Consider the following 21,594-nt stretch of genomic DNA (forward strand, 5'->3'; position numbering starts at 1 on the left):
AAGCAATGAGCAATAAAAAGAGGTTAATTAAATAAAAACAATACAAATAAATCATATAAATTAGAAAAAATAACAATAATTAAAATTATGTAAATGTAAAATGTAAATGTAATTTAAAATAAATAATAATCAGAATAAAATAAAGAAACAATACAAATTAAAATAAATAGATTAATATAAACCAATAAAAGTAAAAGAATGATTAAGATAAAATTAAATAATAAAAACATTTTAAATAAATATACAATATAATAATAATAATAATAAATATACTAAATATATAATCATTAGATTATATATTTTATGCCTAAAATAATTAGGATTTTAAGTAATAATATTTAGTAAATTTCCTACTATAAAAATATCAAAACTTAATTTTTAATTAAGTTTATTGCTAAGAATTAATTTGATTATTTTTCTCCATATTTTGATTTTTTTTTTTCACTCCCATAGATTCCAGATTTTAAAATAGTTGTTTCTCAGACAAATATTGTCCATCAATGGAAAACGTATTTATTCAGCTTCCATATGATGCTCAAATCTCAATTTTGTAAAACCGACCCATACGACTGGTTTTGTGGCTGTGGGTCACATCTGTATTTTGGGATGGGGGTCCTGTGTTAGACGGTACGTCAGCTTTATCTCCGACGAGGCTCCACTTACGCTGATATCAGGCGTCTGGGTGTGAGGTGAAGCGGAGGCGCAGTCGAGCAGAGAAACACCTCCAGCGCTACCCTCTTCACCTGCTTATCAGCCGCTCAAGAGCACATGTCCACCAGCTCCGTCTCTCCGAACACCGCATCATATTTTTAGCAGAAGTGCTCGGGGATAAAAGCACAGCCATCTGAACTTGGCTTTGTTGGAGCAGAGCTTCACTCGTGGCATAGCAGCTGATCGCTATTCTACTGTACCGCTGTCAACATGCAACTCTGTTCCAGGTGTTTCTCTCGCAAAAGTCGACACAAAAGTGTCGATAGTTGGTTTACAGTAACACTGTGTCTTAGAGGTGATGTGATATTACAGTGAGGGGAGTTCTGTTGCTCAGTTCTGATTCTGCAGCATTGCACTGAGAAGCCCCGCCCACCGTGGAATCTGATTGGTTGGACACTATACGTCAAATGTATTCTGATTGGCAGGGATTGTGTCACATTGCACAGGAGTCTGGAACAGTGTTACTTTAGTATCATTCAGGTCAGGGGCGATTCTAGGATTTTTTCAACTGGGGGGCACAAGAGGGGCCACGATTAATACAGAGGGGCCAATCTTGTGTTGTTTGAACTGTATATCCAAATCATTTCAAGAGTTCAGTAACCTTTAAAATCAGTAATAAACAGTGATACCCTATTATATTTTAATAGCAGTTATTCACTGCTCTAAATAAAAAAAAAAATCAAATACAATTTGTATTAACTTTTCACTTTACAAAAGTGAAAGAAAAACTGTAATAAATAAAATAATCCAATGTATGAATAGTGTACAACTCACAAATAATAATAATATAATTTATTTATAATAGCCTTATATAATATATATATATAATAGCCTTATTTATATAAATGCAGAATAACATTAATAATTCATAGAAATAAATACACAATTAATTAATTAATATAACTAATATAAATTTAATATAATTTCATAATGTTTTTGTTTATTATCCACATCCCATTCAATTTGCATAGCAGCAGTTGCAGTAAATTTGCATTGATGAATAAACAAAATCTACTTATGTCAAGGCTAATTAATCTTGAGCATTTTGATTTAAAAATATCATATTTCCATACTTTGTTAGAAAGCTACTTGTTCAAAAAGGTAGCTTTAATTTAACATGTAAAATATGTGGATCCTATAAAACAGTTTAGAATAGCTTAATTAGTCCAGTGTTGTTTTAGTATTAGTTATTTATTTTGCTATTTAATCATGCATTAAATAATTATGTTTGATTTTTTTGAGAATGTTTCTGGGTGTCATCAAATGACGTTTTGTCAATAACTTCTGTGAAGGGAGGGAGAGAGAGCTTTGCAGGGGCAGACAGCAATCGCGGAGCACCATGGTGATTTAGAACGCCAACTGAATTTATTAGGAATCTACAGACGCAAATAGACTAAAGGTGTAGAAAAATAAAGACCTATATGTGTATTTTGGACTTTTTTTTTTCACCACAAGTCTGAAAGAAGACATGTTACTGAAGACAAACAGGCCAAAATCTCAAAATTGACCAGTAAAAAAACCGATGTTTTTGCATGTGTCCAGAGGTGGGTAGAGTACCCAAAAACTTTACTCAAGTAAAAGTAAAAGTAATTCTAGAAATATTTACTCAAGTAAAAGTAAAAGTACTAGTCTTGAATAGTTACTTGAGTAAGAGTAAAAGAGTATCGGATAAAAAAATCTACTCAAGTAGTTAGTTACTAGTTACTTTAGGTCATATATACGGAGCCTATTTTTATTTAGATATATAGATAAATGTATGTAATGTATGTGTGCGTGTGTAAATGTATATATTTCATCAGCCTTTACTCCAATTTATTATAAAACCCTGTCTGTTTACTTAAGTAACAGATATAGGTTTCATGCCATAACATATTTTTAATACGACTGACTTTAACTTTCAATGTTAAATTCACATTTAATATAATGTGATATAAATATTGCTACTAATCTTTCATTGTTCAGAAAGAGAGCAAATAACATTTACATTATTAAAGATAATTTTCACTGACAGTCTAGATTGCAATCACTCTCAGAAACTCCCATTAAAATCACTGAAACTGTTAACACTGTGAAATCAATATCTTAATTATAGATTCGTACACACATCTGCACTTTGTTGTTTCTGACGAGAGGATTCGCCAGAAAGAGGTATTCAGTCAGCGAGCGAGTGAAGGAAGCACCGGCATTTCAGCGATGACTCATCGGAACACCTCTGATTGGTCATTGCATTCAAAAGAATCGTGTGTGATTGGTTATATAGCGCAGCGCTGTAAAAACACGTCTATCTCTGGCTCAGCGCCAGCAAGCGACCACAGATCTGAATTTAGCAGCTGATGATATGACTTGCTGAACGTACTCGCACCGGTGTGATTGTATTAAAAATAATAAAATCTTAATCGGCTATTTTTTGTCTTTTGGAAGCTGCATTCAACTTGACTCCCCTCTGTTATAAGCCACACACGTACAACAAACTAATGTCACAGTGGTATCGTGTACTGTAATCGAATGTAGCCCAAGTTATTACCTGTTAAACAGTAGACAGCACACGCGGTGTTCATCTAATAAGGATCTCCATCGCAAGCAAATAATAGCCTTTGCAGATTTGCTTTCAATTCAGTGCAGTTCCATAGCCACGTTTTCAACGCTGCTGATGATAAACGTTACAACTCTGAGTGAACCACTTCAGACGCTCAGCGCACGCGGCAGGGAACTGAACGACTCCTTCAAACTGATTCATGAACCAATTCACTCGTTTGCCAATTGGTTTGATCAAGCCTTTGAACAGAATTGACTCAAAAGAATGAATCATTCGCGAATGGGCATCGCTCATTGCCCAGAGAAAAATAGACGGCGCGTTTGGAATAAACTGAAGCATTTATAACATTTATTGCATTAAGATAAAGTAACGAGAGGTGCGTCGCTCACAGTAACGAAGTAAAAGTACAGATTTTTCCCAAAAAATTTACTCAAGTAAGAGTATAAAGTACCCATTTTTAAATATACTCCGAAAAGTATTAGTTACCCCGAAAAATTACTCAAGTAAATGTAACGAAGTAAATGTTACTACCCACCTCTGCATGTGTCTCACCCATATAGACTTTTTAAAAAAAAAAGTCTCAAGTGTGGAGCGTTAGATAAACATTACACGATTTGTTTCGTCACCTCACTTGAGTGAAAAAAGTCGCTAATCGACTGCATGATTCAATAATGACTTTATTAGAATTGCTATTATAGTTTTTTTAAAACCATTGCTTTAAATTGCGTTGTTGCCTTTATCGGCTCGTTCGGCCGAAATCGTAACGCAGTAAACCCCTTTTAAATTCAGCATCAGAGGAGCATAGTAAATATAATGATTAGCATCTTGGTCTGCTCTAGGAGATAACATCGTCATCGAACCTGGTCTGTCTAACACCGAAAGACGTTAACGTTAGTACCAAACACTTCTTGCACTGCAACAACTCGCTAATCGAAAAACATCAGCTATTTAAAATAGGTGCTTTTTTTTTGGAAAACAGCAGCTCGCTATTCTTGGTCCTCGTTGAGAAGCATCGCGACTCAATCATGAGTTATTTACTAAACTGAAAGATTATAATTTGAATTTGTGAGTGACAGACAAGTAGAAATGTGGGGGCACAGTGAGGGGCCAATCAGTTTTCAGGAGGGGCCAGTGCCCCCATGGCCCCTCCCCTGGCTACGCCACTGATTCAGGTTAATATATATATATTCTGGATTAGTTTTTATTTTTAGATTTTTAATTTTAATTTCAATTTTAGCTAAAGTTTTAGCAAATTTATTGTATTTTTTATATATGTATTTCTCTCTCTCTCTCTCTCGCTCTCTTTTTTGTTATTCAAGTTAAATTAAAAGAGAAATGTTGCTTTGGCAAGTAGTTGAGAAATAAAATGTAAAACAAAATTATAAAATATATATTTGTTTATTATTTAAAATTTTAAATTTTAAATGCAATTTATATGTTATGTTACATTCATATACATTTTTTTTGTTGATTTTAATGTTTGTAGTGTTATTTTCAGTCAAATAGCTGAAATAGAAAACAGCAAAATGCTGACTTTTCTAAAAAAAAAACTTTTTAATTTAATTTAATTTAATTTAATTTAATTTAATTTAATTTAATTTAATTTAATTTAATTTAATTTAATGAAACAGAATGAAAATTTAAGTCTTTTAAAACATTTTATTTCAGCTGATTTTTTTTATTATTATTATTATTTTATTATTTTAATTTTTTATGTTTTTTTTATGTTAGGATTTAGTTTCAGTCAACTTGACCCTGGAAACCTACAAAGCCTGTTTAGAATATGGTAAATATTCATTCATATATATATATATATATATATATATATATATATATATATATATATACACACACATACATACATACATACATACATACATACATACATATATATATATGTTTTTTTTTGTGAAAATCTGGAGAGAAATCTCTGGCTTTGATTGTAAACTTTCTCCATTTGCTCTCCATGTTTTCTCATTGCTGAGACCAGCGAGATAATTTGTGTTTTACAGAGCCAGTTATTTCATGCATTATTTTTTTTTGCTGAATGTTTTGGCTCTTGACTCCAAAAATGCAAAATATATTTCGACAAAGCCTCAGAAACCCTGTCACATTCATATATAAACGCTCATTCACAATCAGAACTCAGCTTGTCAAAGGATATGAGTGAACTAAAATCCTTATTGATGCTCTTCTAACGGGATGAAAAGGGCTAAAAATGTAGAGTGCAGACGTGGCACTAAACCGGAAGATGGCCTTCCCTTTGTTCAGTACTATAAAAGTCTGTTGAGAAAGAAGAGAAAGGTTCGTTAACACAACAAACTCATCAGTGACATTTAATATCAAACACCGCGAGAATCTGGAACGTTTCTGAAACACGTAAAAGGCTTTCTGAACCATATGCACAAGATGCTCCTCTAGAAACATCTCTAGAGGATATAAAATGTTAAAATTAGTTACTTACAGCTCTGTAAACTTTTCAAAAGTCTTTCATGCTCATCAAAGACTGCATTTATTTGATCAAAATCAGTGTAAAAATATATAGAAGGATAAATAAAAATAAATGAATAAATAAATGGGCTAAATAAATATTCTTTTTAAATATTAAAATCATAAAGGACAAATTATTAAATTCTGATCTAATAAAATTTGAATAAAACAGATAAATAATAATAATTAGATTTGAAATAAATTAATACATTAACAAAGAAAGAAAGAAAGAAAGAAAATAAAATTCTATATAAAATTTAGAATTTTATAATTTATTTGGTGATTTTATTCTCATTTTTAATATTTATTTAATATATGTTTCAAATAAATACATAACAATTAGAAAATGATTGTTATAAAATAAAATAAATAATAAAATAATGCAATAAATAATACAATTTAGAATAACAAATAATAAAACAATAAACAATTAAATATTAGATTTTAAATAAAAAAAACTGATTAATATAAATAAATAAATAAATAAAAAAGTTAGACTTTAACTAAATGAATAATCGTTTAAAATCATATTATCACAATCTAATAATAATAATAAAAAATAATATGAAATATCAGTACAATTCTTTTCTATTTTAATATATTTTAAAATTGTCTGTATTGGCGAAGTCTTCAATTGTCTTCAATGTCACATGATCCTTCAGAAATCATTCTGATACATTTGCTACATTTGCTACATTTGATTCTAATGGAATGTTCACAAACAGCACTTGTTTGGAATCTAAATCTTCTGTTACATTATCAGTGTAACATCTTCAATACTGAATAAAACTTGACTGAACTTTCTTTGGTGATAAGAGCAAACAAATAATAGCATAATGATAAAGCAGGAAGCGGTGTTTGGAGTGCAAACAACAGGCAAATACATGACTCTGGGCTCTCGGGGGACTCCCGTCTGTCGCCACGCTCGACTCTAGCGGGACAAACACACCTCACGGTTGCCCAGGATTCACAGAGCTCGATTTACACCAGCTCCCCGTCACATAAATAATAGCAGAAGAACTGCAGGCGGACAGCATCGGGGTCAGCGTGTTCTCCTGGCCTTTGTAACCTCTTCAAATAGCTGGCTTTCTCCACCCTTGTGTTCTCTATTCTTACGTAACATCTAGGTCAAGTTTGCCTGTGTTTGTTTCCACTTTCCTCACATTTCCTCTGGGATATCATCTGCCAACTGCAGGTCCACACGAGCGGATCTGGAGAGGGCAGAGGGAAATCCAAGCCAAGCGCTGAGGAGTAAATACATGCACAACACATCCAGCACCAATACTCCAGTCAGAAATGAAACGTCTGTCATCATCCGTGCTCAAAACACAAAGTGAGTTATCCAGTAGATTTGCCAAGCTTCCAATGAGATTTGAGGCCTAAGGTTAAAAGCGAGGTTTGAAGAGAACGAGCTCAAAGCTATCGTATGAATTCAGCAGAGTTGTAATATATTGCACTAATGTTTTTTTTTTTTTTTTTTTTTTTTATTAAAATCATTTAAAAAAAAAATTAAATTCTGATCTTACAAAATTTGAATAAAACAGATAAGTAATAATAATTAGATTAAAATAAATTTATAGATTAACAAAGAATGAAAGAAATAAAGAAAGAAAGGAAAGAAAATTCTATATAAAAATAAAATAGAAAAAAAAAAATTTTATTTGGTGATTTTATTCTCATTTTTAATATTTATTTAATATATGATTCAAATAAATAAATATCAATTAGAATAAAATAATGCAATAAATAATACAATTTAGAATAACAAATAATAAAACAATAAACGTTTAAAAGACGACTGATTTTCAGAAATATCATGCACTGATACTAAGAACTTAATTTGAACTGAATTATCATCTGTAGAGCGGCTTTACACACAAATTAGAATTTGATTCATGACTGATTCACTTTACAACAATAATAAAATAATAATAAATGATAATAAAAAAATAAAATATTCGATTTTTAAAAGTACAAATTTAAAAAAGAACAAAGTATTAATAATAAATTATGAAATATTATTATAATTTAAAATAGCTGTTTTCTGTGTAAATATCTGTTCAAATGTAATTTATTCCCGTGAGCAAATCTACATTTTCAGCATCATTACGCCATTCTTAAATGTTATATGATCCTTCATTCTGATGCATTTGAAAGCTTTTATTTGAAACTGAAATGTTGAAACTTTTGTTACATTATAAATGTCGCTTCTGATCAATTGAAATATTATTTTGTTTCATGCTTGATCGTTTTTTTAGAATATTAGCAATATTATTGAACTGAACTGAATCAACATGAACTGAATTGCTCTGAATGGCACTATTGTCATCTTTAGCTGAACCAGACACTAATTTCCAAATGAATCAACTTTGAAGGCTTGAACTGAGTTGAATCAACATTTAACTTAATGATGTAGAGATGCGGTTCAGCTGAAATTATTATTTGAATTATTATTTTTCAGTTTGTTGCTGTGATATGAAGCACCGAACTGGCAGAAATAAAAAAAAAAAAAAAAAAAATCTAATAATAAGAAGGAAAAATGGCTTAATAAAAAAAATACAATTAATTTGTAATAAAATTTAGTCTTTTGTATTACTATTAATTATTTTCTGTATTTATTTTTTTACATTTTTTATATATTTTTTTATTAATTTTATATATATTGTTGTGTTAATTTATATTTATATCAAAACTCCTTTATGATCTGTAACATCATACACTCTTAGAAAAAAAAAGGTACAAAAGCTGTCCTTTGCTAAATCTATTATGCACCATTTAGGTACAAATATGTACTTTTAAGGTACTTTAGAGCTAAACAGGTTACAAAAGTGTCCCTTTTGATAAAATACCACCCCAGTGACAGCTTTTGTACCTTATTTCCTGAGTACACTACTATACTGTAGTAAGTGAATGACAGCAGTTTTATTCTGATGCATAACACGATACGCTAAAGTCAAACCAGCAATGTTATGATCCCAGATTTGTTTACAGTTATGAACATTATTAAATTACTGACCCCTGCGATTTCATTGATAGAAGTGTTTATTGTCTGGATGTGGCTGCTATGTAAGGATGCTAAACTAATCCAGTCCGCACAGGGTTTAAGACATAATATTTCATTTTCTAAAAATGAGTGTCGGCATGCAAAAGATCAAAGGACGAGGCCAAACTTTTGGTCCTTTTATAGCTGGAGTCCTGTTAAGTGTCAATTCATCTTTCTTAGCATTAGCCAACGGCTTAGAAAAGCCTAAACAGCGCACACTGCCTTACCGAAAGTGGCATTTAAAGAGTTTCGAGTCTAAACTTTCCGCTGAAATCCATAGAAATGGAGATTTGTGTGCTTGTGAAAGCAAACGCAGCAGCGGTGGCATTAACAGCGGCTCACTGACTCACGCTATTCATCCGTCTGTATTCCTGCAGCTCAACACATCCGCTGCCCTTTACTGATACTCATTGTTTGCTCCTGGTTTTTTGCTCATATTTAAACCCTTCTGACCAAGGTAAGAGAGCTGGGATGTTTCTGTTATCGCAAACGTCTGTGATTATGCAGGTAAAAATGTACAGATAAACCACTGAAAAACACATACACATGTTTCTCAAAGTACATCACGCTGTCTCATTTTTGCATAAAGCAGCATCGTTTGCAATCGCAAATGCATCGTGACAAGCTCAGCGACCAAATTAATTGAAGATGCATCCAAAATATTTTCAGTTAATAGTTAAAATAAATAAATAAAATAAGTTGAAAATGTAATATTCTGTGCATATTAATGCTTATTAGAGCATTGCATTGTTTACTTTAAATCAGGCTTCTGGTGAATTTAACATGAGAAGCACTTACTATGACACAGGTTTAATTTCAGTAAAGATACTGACTTAATCGTGGCTAAAATAATGAATAACGAATTTTACAACTATCCAACCTTAACCAGATACATATATTAAACTCACGTAAAGCAATGCATATTATATAGCAAATAAGGGCTACGTGATTATTTAAGTATAACTGTATTATCACACAGCATTATATATAAAAAAGTAGATATATAGTATATGCAATACTATATTTCATCCAAATAATGTATACTAGATGTAGCAAATCTTAACTGCTTGATTGTTTATCTTGTCGCAAAAATATTATTACTTTTCAACACAAAAAGTAGCTATATTATTGAACAACTCTATATTATATAAATCTGGATATCTTATGTAAATCATTATATACTATATAGCACATATTGAAGATATTAGGATATTATAAACATTAACATCATGATTTCTGTGAAGCTTGACTAAAGGCAGTTTGGTGGATGTCTATCTTTATCTCGGCAGTAATTCATAAAGCATGTTCAGAGTATATGATCACTCACTCTCTTGTTCTGGAAGTAAAACGGATCGATGTCCTCCAGAGGGACGCCCACCAGTCCAGGAGGAATGTCTCCAAAGATTCGCGGGAGCTGCTTGCCGGCCTCGAGATCGGCGCGGGACTTGAGCGGCTCCACGTCGCCCAGGTCCTCCTGGTACTGCTTGGCGTTGCGGGCCTCCTCCTCGGCGATCCGCTGCTCGATTCCAGCCAGGGACTCACGAGTGAACCGGTGTAGACTGTCAGGACCCGGTGGAAACAGTATGGCTGCCATCTTCTCATCCTGAGCCTCCTGTCTAAGTGGTTACTTCACAGCTGGTGAGGAGAGAGGAACGTATTGTATTATTGCGTTCAGATTGTGTTCTCAAATTCATTGAAGTATCAGCTTTATCTATTTCTACTTTTTCTCCCATCATAGTAGTAAAATCTCTTCACTTTAGCTATCTTTGTTGTAGTATTTGCTAATGGTGACTTGTAAAAAATGGGGGGAAAACCCTTTTGAGTTTCTCAAAGTTTGCATGGCTGTAACTCAAGAAGTATTAAAGATATCATAATATCCATTTAGATGTTGGTTTTTAACAAACTTTTCTTTTAGCATTCTCATTTTTAAGTCCCTATATAAGTCAAGTTCAGAGACAACGGGATCTCAATTTGGCTCTAAGATTAAATTTGTAATTTTTTCGAGATTTTTTCAAAGTTTGCATGGCTGTAACTCAAGAAATCTTAAAGATATCCTAATATCCATTTAGATGTTGGTTTTTAACAAAATGTTCTTTATAGCATCCTTATTTTTGAGGCCCTATATGAGTCAAGTTCAGAGACATTGGGATCTCAATGTGGCTATAAGAGTAAAATTGAAATTTTCGTCTGAGATTTGGAGCTAAATTGCTGGGTGGGGGGGGGGTGAATTTACTTTAAACGATGGCAGCATAATAATTTTATTTATACACAGAGATTGGAAGGTGTATTAGTTAAATCTCTTAACTTTAGTAATCTTTGTTGCAGTATTTGCTAATGGTGACAGTTCAAAATGGGGGAAAAAACACTTTTCGTGTTTTTTTCAAAGTTTGCATGGCTGTAACTCAAGAAGTATTTAAGATATCCTTATATCCATTTAAGATGTTGGTTTTTAACAAACTTTTCTTTTAACATCCTCATTTTTAAGGCCCTATGTAAGTCAAGTTCAGAGACATTGGGATCTCAATGTGGCTCCAAGAGTAAATTTGACATTTTTGCCTTAGATTTGGAGCTAAATTACTTGGGAGGGTGGGTGACTTTAGAATGATGGCAGCATAATAATTTTATTTATACACAGGGATTGGAATGTGTATTAGTTAAATCTCTTTATTTTAGCAATATTTGTTGCAGTATTTGCTAATGGTTAAAGTTAAAATATGGGGGGGGGGATTTTTTCGAGATTTTTTTCAAAGTTTGCATGGCTATAACTCAAGAAGTATTTAAGATATGCTAACATCCTTTTACATGTTGGTTCTAAATATTTCTTTCTTTTAGCATTCTCATTTTTCAAGGCCCTATATGATTCAACTCCAGAGATATTGGCGTCTAAATATGTCTCCAAGAGTGAATTTCTGAAGACTGATGATTGGAGTAATGGCTGCCAAATATTCAGCATTGCATCACAGAAATAAATTACATTTTTAAATATATTCAAATAGAAGACAGTTATGTTAAATGATAATAATATATGGGTTTATTTTATACGTATGTAGGTTTATTTATTGTAATATATGGGAAGTTATATGGGTTTATTTTTCAGGAAACATCACGAGACATCACTCAAAACTTCTTAAGAAAACAATTAAGAAATTAATTAAAAGAAACTTGTGCAAAAGTGCAATTCTTCTAGGAGGTTATCCTAACTTTATGAGGTTATTTACAATGATTTTCAAGCAAATTCCTTAAATTCTAAAGAAAAAACAAAACAAAACAAAAAACAAATATTCTTAAAAAAATGTTTTGGATTCTAAAATATTCTTTACTTCATTCTTAAGTTAGAAAATAAGAATAACAGAAGTAGGAATTGACTAAAAGAATTAAAATAAATAATTGTACTTTTAAGAAAGTTAATCCTGTGAATCCTTTAGCAAAAGACCAGTTGCTCTCGAATGAGAAACAATAGAGTTGTTTAGCAAAGCTCCATGAACTTCAGCGCTCTTAATTATTTTCATGAAGCCACCAGAACCGTGTTCAGTGTTTGATCTGTATGTTTTGATCCACGTGTCTCTCATTCAGACTCATTACAGCAGCTGGTCTCTAGTGCCATCGTTTCGCTCATTTGGACGCGAACAAACAGGACACTCTCTCTGACGACACGCGTGTAACTGATGCTGCTGCCTGTCTGTAAATAAAAATATTCTATTATCCACATCAGAGCGAAACTGTGCTCTTAACGCAGATCGGACCATCTGTTCCTCCGTTCCATTGAACGACTGGACGAGAGATCATTTCTCTTCTGCACAATGAGAACATCTGCACTGAACCTGTGAAATCCCAGCCATCGCTGAACTCAAACCTCAACCAGACGTTTAATCTAAACATTCAGCTCTCGTAGATATTAGAGTTCGGAGATGATGATTATGGGCCATTCAATGGTAGAAATGTCTCCTACATTTTGTCTATTATAGTATTATAGTATCTGCTTGGTTAGCAGTACCACTTTAGCATTTATTAGTAGTTTTTAGTAACAGTTTGAATTAGACTATATCTTTACATTTGAATTTTTAATTCAAGTTTAATTTTCTGAAATTTTGTCAAATGTTTTTTTTTTTTAAATCATTTTTATTATTTTTTTATATTAATATTTAGGTATAAATTATTTTTTATATTTTGCTTTTTTATTTTTTAGTAAGTATTTTTTGTATTTTAACTTGAACTTATTTTTCATCCAATGCTACAATTTCTTTTTATTTTATTTTATTTTACTTATAATTTTTTATACTTGTTATTAACATTAGTTCCAGTTATAATGGTTAATAACATTAGGTAACCACATTTACTAAAGCATATTTAATTTCTAATCATATTTAATGTTTATTTCAGCACTTACTAATGCATTGTTAAAATCTGAAATGTATTATTTGCTTGATTATTTTTTATTACACCTGAGCTAATATGATCATTATATATATATATATATATTTTTTTTTTTTTTATGTATTTTTTATTTTTTTATTTTTTTATTTTTGTTCATGTTATTTGAGCATTAATAATTAATGGGAACTTTTGTATTACCATTCAATCAACAACGACAAAAAAAATGTAATTTTTTTTTTTATTTAAAAAAAAAAAAAGATTATTTTTAATATTTTTGTCCTGTCATCCAGGAAAAAATATAGAAATATTCTTAGTTCAAGATACAACTACTTAATAAGCAACATGACATAACATATATATATAATATTTTCTTTAAAAAAAAAAAAATACTGCATCAAGATTAAGTGACTTTAGGCTTCAAACAAGAACAAAAATGTCTGTCAGTGGGGTCAGAAAAATTGAGCAGATTTTCTGACCAAATTAAAAAATTTGCTAAAAAATAAATCAATAAATCATGCAGTCATTCTGCTGGATTAGCTATATTTAGATATTTGTTCTGGAAACGAGTCGAGTGTGTCTCAGATGAACAAACACCAGGAACCTTCTCCGTCTTAACTCTAATATCACACACAGACTCATTCAATGTTCCAGCACTCCTGGGAACGAGGGGTTAAGTAGAATTTGGCAAGCGCTCCGGTCTTTCCTCGGCACAATCCTACTCTTTATTTCCATACCATTTGAGGAGCGCCGCCGGAAGGCCGTGGAGACACATTGTGTCCAGCAGAACTGAACAAAACCCCGCCGCGCTGCAACTGAGAGACCCCTGCAGCGTCCAGCTCCTGCACCCACACACACACACACACACACATCCACATCCACATCACAAACACACATCCACACACATCACACACACATCACACATCTTTCAGAGCACTCACTCCAGCTCAATGTTAATGACACACACACACTGAAGTCTGAAGTTTCTTCGCTTATAAATCATACAGAATGAGTTTTTTTGAGAAAGTAAAAATGCACAAAGTTTCCTGTGAGGGTGAGGGTTAGGTGTAGGGTTGGTGAAGGGCCATAGAATATACAGTTTCTACAGAATAAAAACCATTACACCTATGGGATGAACACACTTTACACAAAAACAAACATGTGTGTGTGTGTGTGAGTGAGTGAGTGTGAGTCTACGTGCGTGTGTGTATGTGTGTGTGAGTGAATGTGAGTGTGTGTGCGAGTGTGCATGCATGCTCTAGTGTGTATTTTAGAGTGTGTCTGTGTGCGTGCATGCATGTGCGTGTGCGTGTGTGTGTGTGTGTGTGTGTGTGTGTGCGTGTGTATGGGGAATTCCTCAGGCTTTAGTCACAAGGCTGTGCTGCTGGAGTTTGTATTGTCACACACTCGACACAGAGCCAAAGTCAGATGTGAGCCCAGTCTCTGCCACCAGCGGCATGCATGATGACATCATCAACGCTCCCTCATGCATCGCACACGCACACGCAAACAAGAACAAGAACGAGAATATCAGACGCAAGAAAGAGCGAGCGAGTGCCCTAACAACACGCCTCATGCTCGAGAATATGATTTCATTTAACACTGACATCTCACACGCTCTGCACTCAACAGTACAAAATAAAGTGCCTTTAACCGAAGGGTTACTGTAGCTAAAGCTAAAAAACTGTTACTTGAAATAAAATCAATTTAATTTAGTTTACATTTAGTTTACGCTGATGTGCTGAAATAACTACAACTTAATAAAACTTAATGTATAAAACAGCATCAACAACAATAAATAAATTATTTTTTTCTATATATATAATATATAATAGAAATTATAATATTTTTTATATTTATAAAATATAAACCTCTTATAAACATTTTTCAATCTATCTTTATAAATTTAAATTAAATTAAATTAAATTAAATTAAATTAACAATTAAATATTTTATATATTATTAATTAACTTAATTAATAAAACAATTTGTATATTATATATAAAAACAGAAATTTTAAAATGAAACTAAATGAAACTAAAGTAACAAGAAAACTAGTAATACATCAGTAAGTATAGTTATAAATATATACAGCAGTCCTCATCTTTTCACTTTAATGCAGGTTTAGAAAAAAAACATAATGGTAGAATTGTATTTTTTAAATGATTTTTGGTAGTGGACAACTAAAGTGTAAAAATTTAATTAAATTAACTATTTTAGTCTTCCATTTTCTGTGATTATATGTGAAATTTACTTGCAATATCTGAGTGAACACTGTTTCAAGCAAACCCTACACCATTTCTTTATTCAGTGTAAGTATAATATAACATAGTGTGAGTTTATGCACTTGATCCGGTTGATTATTGAAACAGTTGTCTATTTCCATTTCTCAGACTGTTTCAATTTTCATAAAGCATCTCTAAACAGATACCCAGAGACTGGCTCCCATAAAACCAGATTGGACTGTAACAATCTGCATATATATGAGGAAATGTCCTGCGAGCCTCGGGAGAAATAATTAAGACGCTGTGTGTTTATCTGAATGTCTCTGTGAACCCTGACTGACTTGCATACAGCGTCTGAATCCTTCGGGTCATGCAGTGCTTTCTGCATCGCTGATCTGAGGACAGACATCCACCAGAACATTCATAAACAAGAGCTAAATCAGCAGCAAGAATATGTGTATTCACTGACCAGCCATTCATTCAGTTTACACATAAGACCAGGGTTATTAGCATTAATTAAAAATAAATAAAAAATCTTAAAAGCTTTTTTGTTAATCAAAATAAGGCGGAAAAAAAGAGAAATATTAAATAAAAGAAAAAAAAGAAATTAGACAAATTAAATAAAAATTAGACCCAATGGGGAAAAACAGAAATGATGCTTTAGCAACTAAATTAAGTTTAAATTAAGGAATAAAAATTACTGAATAGAAAAAAAAAAAAAAAAACTAAAATAAAAACAAATTGAATTGTGTTTATTTTTAATATTTACATTTAAAATGTATAAATATAAAAAAAAATATTTTAGAAATATATAAAAAATACATGAATACTATTTAAAAATACATTACAAATATATACGGACATAGTAATATATTACTTAAAATAAGTATTATATTACTATGTGCATATATATTTGTAATGTAATTTTATTGTATAATTATTTAAATATATTACTAATATATTAAGTAATATTTAGGTTATTTAAAATGTATTTAGGTAATATTTAGATTATTTAAATTGTATTTTATTATTATTAGTAGTAGTAGTATTAAATAGTATATATATATATATATATATATATATATATGTGTGTGTGTGTGTGTGTATGTGCATATATACACACACACACACATGTATTATGCATGTACATAACAAAATACAAAATATAATATATATTTATAAAACTACAATTAAAATGAAAACTGAAAATATAATTTTTATTATAATTTTTTTTTTTAAAGAAATCAAATATATGTTGATTATCTGGATAAGTATTATAGTTTTTAGGTATATTAACATGTTCAAATATAAAAACAAATATATTATACATATATTAAAATTTTGTAAATATATAATATAAATGTAAACTGCAGTGTGGAGGCTTCAGTGATTAAAAAAAATAGTTTGAATCAATTAAACTCATTAAAAACTAATTTTTAATTCACTGGTTCACCGGTTCAATTCTGCTGCTAAAAATAATGCTTAAAATCTGTCCTTACTCTCTCAGACTCGCTAATCACAAGAAGGATTATGAAACAAGATAAAATAGGCAAAGTTAAATAGCAAACACAGATTAAGATCATCAAAATATTCACAAAACTGCAATATATATATATGTTCGTCTCAGACACATTTCTTCTGCCGTCGTTCTTCGAGATCGCTGTGAAGCATTACATGAGTGAGGATTGTAGAAATCAAGGTGAAATGAAAGCTGATAGTAGTTTAGTGAGGACACAGAAAACCTCTGCTTTCTGCGCGAGCATCATGTTCACACGATCGGATTTCGTATCCGATGTTCTGCGCACTTTATTCCTGTTGAGAACATATTCAACAGGTGTTCCTCAACAATAAATAAACCCGATGCATCAGTAAATGCAAAAGAGTTTATCTGAGCTCAAATTACATTCCTCGAAAGAAATTCATGGAGAAAACTTACACAAAAGTACTATAGTATTACTATACAATGTTTTGTGGAGATGTACTACGGTTCTACCATAGTATTATTTCAATAACGTTGAGTATCCACAGTATAAGAACATCATAAGAGCATCACCGTAAAAATACTGCTACTATACTTTTTAGCTGTACTATGTTTTTTATTTCTTAGTGGAATATATAAGAAACATGCTATTATATATAATATATATATAATATTATAATTTTACTATGAGGTATTTTAAGATACTATTTCTGTTTACAAAATGCCTGTACAGGAAAAATATTACTTAATGATCAATATTATTTTATAATATTTTATTAAATACGATTTTATTAATAATCTTTTATTTTTATTATTGTTTTTTGAATTTGTAACTATAAGAAGAAGATTATGGTTTAGAATCAAGTATGGTACTTTATTATTTTACATAAAAAAAATATAAGTTCAATTACCTTTATAAAAATATTATTTAAGGCATACCAGGCTTTACAGGGTTAAATGGCACTAAAAAAACTATTGTTTTTTTTACGTAATTTCAGAGTTAAAACTATTTATATATCAGGTTGTTTTTATTAAATGTTTAAATAAACGTCAAAATAATTTTATTCAAAGGATTTTTTTTACGATGCAGGTAAAAAAAACACAGAAATTGCATTAGGATTTTTCAGTTCAACAAACTGACTTTAATTTGAGCATTATCTGGTTGGTTCATTACAGTAATGATGATTTGTGGCCGACCCCTTTGTACATCCAAGTGCATTTATGTTTTTGGTTTCTACAGGTGACAGCTCTGAGAGAAAATGAATGCTTCCAATGAGTTCTTTCCAGAAGTAATTTCAGGACATGATTGAGCATTACTTCAGGTTTCACCCCTCAGCCTCGACATTTTACAAACAGCATCAGAACTCATGCTAAGAGATGCTTGCCGGAGCCGAGGAGTCACTTGAGCCTGATTTCAGTGGGTGTTTTGATTTCAGAGCGCCGTGCTCTTCTCGTCATTAGCGTGTTGCTAGCATGCTAACTGCGAGACGATTGCACGTGATTACAGCGGCCCACAGAACCTGCTGTCAATCAAAGCCTCACCTTCCAGGGGAACCGCGGTCTGCGTGCGTGGGGAAGCAATTAGTGATTAATGCACTGATTAGCATTGAAAGGCTGGCTGTTAGCGAGGAGCGTGCGATTGAGACGTGGGTGTAGCCTGTCATCATCTCTGACAGCCGTTTCTACTCCTACTTGAGGTACGAATGAAATCCTCGGGGTCGGAGCCGTGTCACGTTGAGTGACTGTGCTTGATTGCAGACGAATCCAGGAGCTTTTTGGGCTAGAACTGAGTCAGTATCATGAGACGGTCACAACCTTAAGATGCAAAAATCAGACTAAGAAACGAATCAGCAGTTTGACAAATTGTCAAGTAGGCCTATTGATGACACTCTGGTGATTTCTTCAACAGATCTCAGTTGACTCAAAGTTTTAAAAACCTTTCTAGCAAGCATGCTGCTGGCATGATTAAGCATGTTTCTAGCACATTTCAGCACATGACTGCTGTTTTAAAGCAGTGCTAGCATGTTTGTAACATTGTCAGAATGATTTAGAACATCGCTAGCATGTTTAAGCATGTTGCTAACATGTTTTAATATTTTGTTAGCACGTGGCTATAGTTTAGGTGTGTCATTAACACGATTAAGCATGTTTTTACGTTTTTCAGCATCTTGTTAGCATTTTTTATCACATTGCTAAAGATTTAGTGTGTCATTAACATTATTAAGCATGTTTTTAACATTTTGAAAGTGATGCGACGTGGCCAAGTATGGTGAACCATACTAGGAATACGTGCTCTGCATTTAACCCATCCTAAGTGCACACACACAGCCGGAGCAGTTTAAGCATCTTCTTAGCATATTTCAGCACATCACTATTGTTTTTAGCATGTTGCCAACATTCTTAAGTAGCCTATGTTTAATGTTTTTTAACATGTTGTAAACAGGATTCACCACATTGCTATTGTTTTAGTATGTTGCTAACATGATTAAGCATGTTTCCACCTTTGTTTTAACATGTTGTTAGCAGGTTTTAACAAATTGCTATTGTTTTAACATAATGCTAACACGATTAAGCATGTTTCCAACTTTTTTAACATGTTGTTAGCAGGTTTTACCACATTGCTATTGTTTTAGCATGTTGCTAACACGATTAAGCATGTTTCCAACTTTTTTTAACATGTTGTTAGCAGGTTTTACACATTGGTATTGTTTTAGCATGTTGCTAACATGATTAAGCATGTTTCCAACTTTTTTTAACATGTTGTTAGCAGGTTTTACACATTGTTATTGTTTTAGCATGTTGCTAATACGATTAAGCATGTTTCCAACTTTTTTTAACATGTTGTTAGCAGGTTTTACACATTGCTATTGTTTTAGCATGTTGCTAACATGATTAAGCATGTTTCCAACTTTTTTTTAACATGTTGTTAGCAGGTTTTACACATTGTTATTGTTTTAGCATGATGCTTCCAACTTGTTTTAACATGTTGTTAGTAGGTTTTACACATTGTTATTGTTTTAGCATATTGCTAACATGATTAAGCATGTTTCCAACTTTTTTTAACATGTTAGCAGGTTTTCCACACTGCTATTGTTTTAACATATTGCTAACGTGATCAAGCATGTTTTCATGTCTTTTTCTACTATGTTGTTAGCGTGTTTTAGTACATTGCTATTGTTTTGCCATGTTGCTAACATGATTAAGCATGTTTTTCATGTATTTTTACAATGTTGTTAGCATGTTTTAGTACATTGCTATTGTTTTGGCATGTTACTAACATGATTAAGCACACTGCTAATGTTTTAGCATAATTAAAGAATGCAGATGTCAACGGACGGTGATGGTCTGAGGCAGAAACAAAAAAAACATAAAACATGTGGTAATTAACTCTTGTTTAAGCAAACTCCCAGCAGAAGAAACTCCAGCTCTACAGCTGTATACCTGCCTCAGACTTCCACATGATCGGCATTCTTTCTGCCCACCGTCAACTTTCCATGGGTCAGCTGTCACTTTCAAAGTAGGACAGACAGTGCTCGAGCTCAGGGGCTGGCCGCGGGTCTGACTGTTGTTTTAGTATGTCTCTCTCACACACGCCACATTCCCAGAACACTAGAGTTGACAACACAAACTCACAATATTATCAGAGACCCCGTTAGACCGCAGCTAAACACAGAGACAAACACAGGAAAGCTGCAACAGCTAAAAAACAATCGTGCCGTTGCTAAAGACACTTGCTGTGGTGTCAGCTGTCATTCCTGCTTCACTCGCTTGATGCCTTCAGGTCCTCATGGGCAGTTCCTGCTCCTGAGCTTAGAAGCTCAAATGTTACTTTGGCCGGAATAAAATGGACATGTTGGGCAATTTCTTTCTTTTTCTTTTCTTTCACTTATTTATTTGCACTGTAGCAATGACATATTAATAGAAGGTATTTCTTGAATGCTTTAACTCTTTACTAGCATGCTTGAATACATTGTTATAATGTTTCCAGCATGTTTTAGTGCTTATCAGATGTTTTAACACCTCACAAGCATGTTTTATACTTTGCCATGTTTCTAGCATGTTTTAGTGCTTATTGGATGTTTTAACACATCGCTAGCATGTTTTATTATATTTTGCTATCATGTTTTAATACATTTTTATAATGTTTCTAGCATGTTTTGACACTTTTCTGACATTTTCAAACCTCACAAGAATGTTTTATACATTGTCATGTTTCTAGCATTTTTTGATGCTTTTCTGATGTTTTAACACCTCACAAGCATGTTTTATCCATTGCCATGTTTCTAGCATGTTTTAGTGCTTATCTGATGTTTTAACACCTCGTCACCATGTTTTAACACATTACTATGATGTTTCTTGCATGTTTTAATAATTTGCTGCCATGTCAACATATTACTAGAATGTTTTAACACATTGTTAACATGTTTTAAACTGTTATAATTGTTTCTTGCATGTTTTAACACTTTGCAGACATGTTTAACACATTACTATAATTTTTTTTTGCTAGCATGTTTTAACCTATTATAATGTTTTTGCATGTTTTAACACTTTGTGGACATAATTTTTACTGCATGTTTAAACACATTACTAGCATGTTTTAGCATATTGCTACCATGTTTCTTGTTTTAAAACATTATTAAAATGTTTCTAGCATGTTTTAGCTTTTATGCTTGACTAGGTTGTTTTGAAGCTTATAGATGTTGGAAGTTTAGTTTAAAATCATTTTAGGATGTTTTAA

General features: G+C 32.1%; 1 protein-coding gene across 1 annotated transcript in view; it reads right to left on the minus strand.

Annotated features, from left to right (window-relative positions):
- Positions 1-21,594, minus strand: part of scn5lab (sodium channel, voltage gated, type V-like, alpha b) — a 131,912-nt gene that overhangs the window by 100,175 nt on the left and 10,143 nt on the right. Inside the window, exons 2-3 of the mRNA XM_052596544.1 lie at positions 10,108-10,415; positions 5,412-5,530 (exon numbers count right to left, since the gene is read on the minus strand). Of these exons, the coding sequence (XP_052452504.1) occupies positions 5,412-5,530; positions 10,108-10,374 (386 nt within the window). The 5' untranslated portion in view covers positions 10,375-10,415. The remainder of the gene's footprint in view (positions 1-5,411; positions 5,531-10,107; positions 10,416-21,594) is intronic.

The sequence above is a fragment of the Carassius gibelio genome, chromosome B24 (assembly GCF_023724105.1).
Source record: "Carassius gibelio isolate Cgi1373 ecotype wild population from Czech Republic chromosome B24, carGib1.2-hapl.c, whole genome shotgun sequence".
Classification (NCBI taxonomy): domain Eukaryota; kingdom Metazoa; phylum Chordata; class Actinopteri; order Cypriniformes; family Cyprinidae; genus Carassius; species Carassius gibelio.